The following is a 5,867-nucleotide window of genomic DNA, read 5'->3' on the forward strand; positions in this document are numbered from 1 at the left end:
AATCGTTAGCTATTTTACAACGATTTCCGTTGTACAAACCATTCTGTTCAGAAGTTTGTGTTTTTTTACAAATATTGGTCCCTATCCCCCTCCCTCCTTTTTTGGCATTCAAACTACAGACTCGCTGAAAAAACAAGGGCTCTTCCTTAATTCCTGTAATGAGAAAAGCAACTCTACGGGTCCTGATTTTGACCAGGGGCGCTTCTATTAATGGAACTCTTCAAGTGTTCTGGTGGATGGTAACGTTTTGAAACTGGGGAGAAACTTTAAGGAAATGAATGTACTCGGCTTTCAGCTGGGTTATTTTCCCCCCCATGTCTTTTCAGAGAGGAAAATAACCTGGGGAAGACCTGACATCAAAAGTATTAAGGGCATGGCCCAGGCAAAGGTAAACGTGAAGTCCACTCGATTTCAGAGTTAAGCATATGCATAACACTTCCGCTGAAATGATTGGGCTGTACACGTCCTTAACTTTGGCTGGCTTGCCCTCCACGTCGCTAAGAAGAAATCTAAATGTGTGTTTAGGAAGGGGGGAGGGAAGAGTTTGGAGCTTGTCAAAGTAATTACATTTCCCTCTCCCCCCCAAAGCATCTTTTTTTTTGAAGACGGGGGTTTTAGTGTGATTTACACCGCGATCAATTAAGAAAGAGAAGTTGGATTTAACAGATTTATAACTAGATCCATGATTCATTTAAACTACACCGATATAATTCAACTGAACAGGACCTGTGCAGCCCAACGACATACATGTTTACCCGAACATTTAATCCACTGGTTTACTCCCAAGTAAGGGCGCACAGGATTAAGGCAACCGAACTCACGGCGACTTACTTACTAGTAAACAGCACAGAATTAAGCAGCAAGGATGAGTTTTTCAGGGCAATCTCTTAGATTAAATCCAGTTACTTAAGAGTAAATGTTTTAAGGATCGGCTGCCAATCTGCCGATATCCAAGAGCTTTTCTTGTTTGACTTTAAGTCTCACCGACTTCAAAAGACTCAGCACGTCAAATACATTTTAACCACCACCCTTCCCAGTACCTTAGATCACTGTCTAAATGGCTTCGGGCCACCTTCCTAAGCAGTTACTTGGCAGATTTGTTTTGGAGTGCCCACTTTCCTCTAATTAAAATGTTCCAAACTAGAACTCTCTGGCATAACTGATTGGGGCAGGAGAGCTCTTAGTGATGATCACACCCATACATGCGCATACACACCCCCACAATGTTTCAGGCGTCTCCCTTTAACTTCAGAGTAATCCCACCAACTTCTGCGGCAGCGTTCTCGAGGCAGGCTGTAGTTTCAAAGCAATGCGGGAACAGCAGTGTTTGTCAACAGCGGCGTCGTTTCCTTTCCTCGGGAATGAGAAAAGGCCGCCTCCCCTCTTGTCTTATGCAAAGTGCTTTCGGCGGGAGCTTTGGCGGGCCCTTTTCCGGATTCGAAGCGTCTCCAGGAGTCACTTTGGGCTGGGCAGCGGCGGCCTCTGTCCCGATCTGGATCTCTCCCTCCCTCCCCCCCCCCTCGACGGGGAAGCCGGAGGGGGGCTACTCTGGAGCAAGCAGCTGCTTCCTCGGTGTTCCTCCTCCTGGCCCAAGCGGGCCACGTGCTGTCAGGAGTCCGCGCCCGTCGGAAGGGTCCCCTCTCAGGCTGCCAGGCGACTCCCGCCGGCGGAGTCCTCCCCCGCGGCCCGCCTTCACTCCAGGCCGTTCCGGTGGCCGGGCTCGGGGGCTTGGAGGAGCTCCGGGGAGTGGCAGGGCGGGCTGCCGGGAGCGCTGTGCTCGCTGTCGGTGTCGCTGCCCTTCTTGCCACCGCCGGCCCCGCCGCCGCCTCCTCCGCCGCCCGCCCCGCCGCCGCTGTGGGTCTTGACGTGCTTGCTGAGGTGGTCGCTGCGCATGAAGCGCTTGTTGCAGACAGGGCAGGCGAAGCGCTTCTCGCCCGTGTGAGTGCGCAGGTGGCGCTGCAGCTCGTCGGAGCGGGTGAAGCGCTTGCCGCAGAAGAGCCAGTTGCAGACGAAGGGCCGCTCGCCCGTGTGCCAGCGCAGGTGCGCCTTGAGGTGTGACGTCTTGCCGTACACCTTGCCGCAGCCGGGGATGTGGCAGCTGTGCAGACCCTTGCGCCGCAGGCTCGCCCCCGCGGGCCCCAGCCGCTCCGCCTCCTGGCAGTTGGGGCAGTCGCAAGTGGCGCGACCCGAGTAGCGGCGGGCAGAGGAGCGTGGCGAGCCGCCCAGCGGCGCCGAGGGCCCGCCACCCAGCATGGAGCCTCCGGCGCCGGCGGCTAGCGGCGAGGGCGCCGAGTCCGGGTAGGAGCCCGGCAGCACGGGTTTAAATCCGTCCATGAGGTGCTGGCCCGCCGGGCTGAGGAGGTGCGAGGAGGCGGCGCCGCTGCTGAAGGCCGAGTGGCCGGCCAGGCCCGAGTAATCCGAGTTGTAGGCGCCCAGCGGCGAGTGCAGGGAGCCGGCCTGCAGGCCGCCGGCCGCCGCCGGATGGACGCCGTTGGGGTTCTGCACGTCGAGCCAGCCGGCGCCCACGTCCCACCAGCTGGAGGCGCCCGCCTCGCCCGGGTGCGAGGGCTTGAACCACGACTCGTAGGGGTGCGCCATGCCCACGCGCGGGTAGATGCCCTGCAGGCCGTCCACCGACGTGTGCACTTTGGAGATGAAGACCGGCTGGTGGGCCTCCTGTGCCCCGCCACCCCCGCCGCCGCCCCCGCCGCCGCCGCCCGAGCCCGACGGCCCGGGTGCCTGGAAGACCGAGTAGTCGTTGGCGAAGGGCGAGCCGGCAGCCGCGCCGCTCGAAGTCAGCGAGAAGGCGCTGGAGCCCGGCGAGCCGCCGCAGCTGAACGAGTCCGACACCAGGGCGGCCGCCGCCGCTGCCGCAGCTGCAGCCGCCGCCGCGTGAGCCGAGGAACCGTTGCGGGCCGCGGCCGAGACGCCCACGCCGGCCAGGCCGGAGCCCACCACGTTGCAGCTGCCCGACGACGAAGAGCGTTTCCAGGGGTGGAAGCCTTTGGCGAAGGACGAGGCGCTGTCCGACAGGGCCGACGGCGACGGGCTGGGGCTGCCGATCTTGTTGCAGGTGGCGGCGAGCATGGCCAGGGGAGTGGAGCCCAAGCGAGGTTCTTCCTGCAGCGAGAGGGGAGAAGAAGAAGGGCAGGCCAGGCGGCCGTCAGTCTCGGCCCGGAAAGAGCCACCCCACCCCCGCCGCCGCCCCTGCCCCAGCGCCACGCCGCATCCAGGGGCGGCTCCACACCGCCGCTCGGCTCCGGCCAAGGCAGGCAGCCCTCGCTGGCTCGGCGCTCACAACGCCCCGGACGGCCTTCCTGCCGCTGCAGCGCCCGCTCGCCTTCGCCCGACCGCGGCAGCTGGAGCTCCGCCAGAGTCTGGAGCCCCCAGCCGGAGAAGCTGGACTGCCAGCAGCCAATTTCCCCCCCCCCACACACACACACACAAATCCCCCCTCCGGTTCCTTTCAGTCAGCCAGCACCGACCCACCCGGAGACCGGATCGTACCTCAACTTCTTGGGGTTTTTTTTTTTAAAGGCTTCTTTCCCACCCAGCCCCGAAAAAATTAATCTTTCTCGCGTATCTAGGAATCGAGAGAGAGAAATGTTCGACATACCTGCAGGGAATGACGGGCTCAGAGAAACGTTACGGGAGGGGAAATCAACAACAACAAGTTCTGTTGCAAAATCAAAAACAAAAATCTCCCCAGGAAAGATAAGATCCGAAAGAAGCGGCTGCTTTTCCCCTTCCGGCGGATCACCGAGAGCCCAGTTCTCCGGAGATCCCGAAATAGCTCTGCCTAAGCTCTGGAGGTTGTCCCTCCTAATGCCCTGAAAACCTTTTCCTACGCCCGGACAAAAGTGACTGCCCTCTTCTTCTTCTCCCCCCTCCCCTCCCCCTCTTTCTTTTCTCTCAAACTGACTAGGACTTAAGAGAGAGAAAGGCAAAAAATAAAAGCCTCAATAGGAGAGACTGATAGCCCCCAGTCAAGAGAGGGGCTACTTTAACCCTTCTCCGATCGCCAATAAAAACGAGGGGAGACCCAATTAAAATAGCAAGAGGGCGAAAAAGAATCCTCAGACTCACCCCTAGAAGTGAAGTTGCCATCCCACAAAGTGCCCTCCTCTCAGAGGATCTTTTTTATATTGATAAATCAGAGGCAGTGTTTTTTTAGAGGTGTGCAATACAATGATCAGTTCCGCCCATTCCACCACAATTGTAGCTCCCTCTCAGGCTTTGAAGTGCCGCTGAGCCCGCGCCAGCCAATCTGCGCCGCCGTCGACCGCTCCGATGCGTTGCAGCGTGAGGTCATCAACACCGCCAAGCGCCTTCCGCCGCCGCCGCCGCCGCCGCAGAGAGGGAGAGAGTGCAAACAGACCGAGGCTTTGCAAAGGCAAGGGAGGGTGGGCAAATGCACAGACGCTGCCTCAGCGCTCTTCTCCTGCCCTCTTCCTACTTCCATTTTTAAGGCTGCGCACTGATCCCTTTTCTCTCCCCCCCCCCACGGGAATGTCAATTCAGTTCATCGCCTGAGAGAGCCTGTTAATCCCCACGAGGGCCCCCCCACGAGCCCCCCCCCCCCCAGCTACGAGTTGTGAATTTAGTTTCAACGTGGATTGCTGTAGACTTTTCCCACATGCATAATCTCTCTGTCTTTCTCTCTCTCTCCCCGGCTAAATACTTGGGGTGGCTCGGAAAACCCCGCTTTGGCAGAGGGAGGAACGCTCTTTTCAATCCACCCACCCCTTTCCCTTATGTAAAGGAGCGCCATTGTGTAAAGCGGCAATGGGGAAAGAGGTGCGACGGGATTAATGAAGTTTTCGGCGTTTCATCCACCTTCATAGTCGGATCTTTTCAAAATAGGCGATGCGGTATTCCTCCCTGCTATTCGTCTTTAAATTCCCTCCCCCTCCCCCACCTTGGGTTTGAGAGCGGAGCTGCTTCTTTTTTTTCCCCGTCCACTTTTTGATTACAACTTGGGAGAAGCCCTTGTGCTGGAGAGGCGCGGCTGGCGAGCAGGAGAACTCCCGGTTTTGCAGGCACAATCCGTGTCGTCGCCCCCCCCCCCCCACATCTGCCTCCCCTTTTTAAAAAGTCGCCGGATGAGAAAGAGATCTATTTCCACACGACCTCTGGATTCTGTTCATGTGAACTCTGCGCTATCCCAATATTGATTTCAGCCCCAGAAAACAGAGTTGCTGCGTTTTGTTTTGACTCGACTGCAGTTTGTTTAGGCTGCATCTTGGGTGCCTTCTCCAAGTGCTAGGAGCACATCACAGCCACAGAAATAACACTTGATGGCCCAGCTACTAACGTTGGTGTAAATCCTAGGTAGCAACTTCGGCGTGGGCGTTATCTTTTAAAATATTTTTCCCCTTCAGAACGCCGTGAAGTTATTGATTGTACATCATATCTATTGATTAAGGGGGTAACGTACATTATCATTCTTTAAAGTAAGGAGTGAAGTAAATTAATGAACTGCTTTCTTTCTCTGAAGGCTGATGGTTACCATAAATGTCGCGTTTCTCTCTGCGAGCTGCTCTGAATGATTTTAGCCTGTTGAGAAGGCGTGACAGGCCAGCCCAGAAGGAGGAAGGGGTGGGGGAAGGAGGGAACTCCGTTTAACAAATAAAAAAGAATTAACTTCATTGCTTTGGTCTCCTTCTATAATGATATTCATTTTAAAGACCTAATGCACACTTGTTTAAATTTCGGATTTAAACTGAATCAATACTTTCTCTGACAAAAAAAGAGGGGTGGGTGCGTGTGAAAGAGAGCGCGTTTTAGGGAATAGCCCCTCACGTCTGAATGAATAGCGATTAGCTTTATCTGTTGTCTTTATCCTCCTGCACCAGGAGGGGATCTGT

General features: G+C 56.3%; 1 protein-coding gene across 2 annotated transcripts; it reads right to left on the bottom strand.

Annotated features, from left to right (window-relative positions):
- Positions 1-1,679: 1,679 nt before the first annotated feature.
- SP8 (Sp8 transcription factor) lies at positions 1,680-4,329 on the bottom strand. 2 transcript variants are annotated; one of them, XM_060248635.1, is made up of 2 exons: positions 4,087-4,329; positions 1,680-3,120 (listed from the first exon to the last, which is right to left on the bottom strand). In XM_060248635.1, exons 1-2 carry the CDS (start codon positions 4,105-4,107, stop codon positions 1,693-1,695), a joined length of 1,449 nt encoding a protein of 482 aa, XP_060104618.1. In that variant the 5' UTR covers positions 4,108-4,329; the 3' UTR covers positions 1,680-1,692. The 2 variants fall into 2 exon arrangements, with proteins under 2 accessions (XP_060104618.1, XP_060104619.1); XM_060248636.1 differs by lacking the exon at positions 4,087-4,329 and adding an exon at positions 3,617-3,865.
- Between the last annotated feature and the right edge of the window lie 1,538 nt (positions 4,330-5,867).

Source organism: Heteronotia binoei, chromosome 10, assembly GCF_032191835.1.
Source record: "Heteronotia binoei isolate CCM8104 ecotype False Entrance Well chromosome 10, APGP_CSIRO_Hbin_v1, whole genome shotgun sequence".
NCBI classification, from domain to species: Eukaryota; Metazoa; Chordata; class Lepidosauria; order Squamata; family Gekkonidae; genus Heteronotia; species Heteronotia binoei.

Coding starts and splice junctions, on each gene's coding strand:
- SP8 (XM_060248635.1), bottom strand. CDS start 4,107: ATGGCAACTTCACTTCTAGGG. Junction 3,121..4,086: donor TGGCAACTTCACTTCTAGGG/GTGAGTCTGAGG, acceptor CTCTCGCTGCAG/GAAGAACCTCGCTTGGGCTC.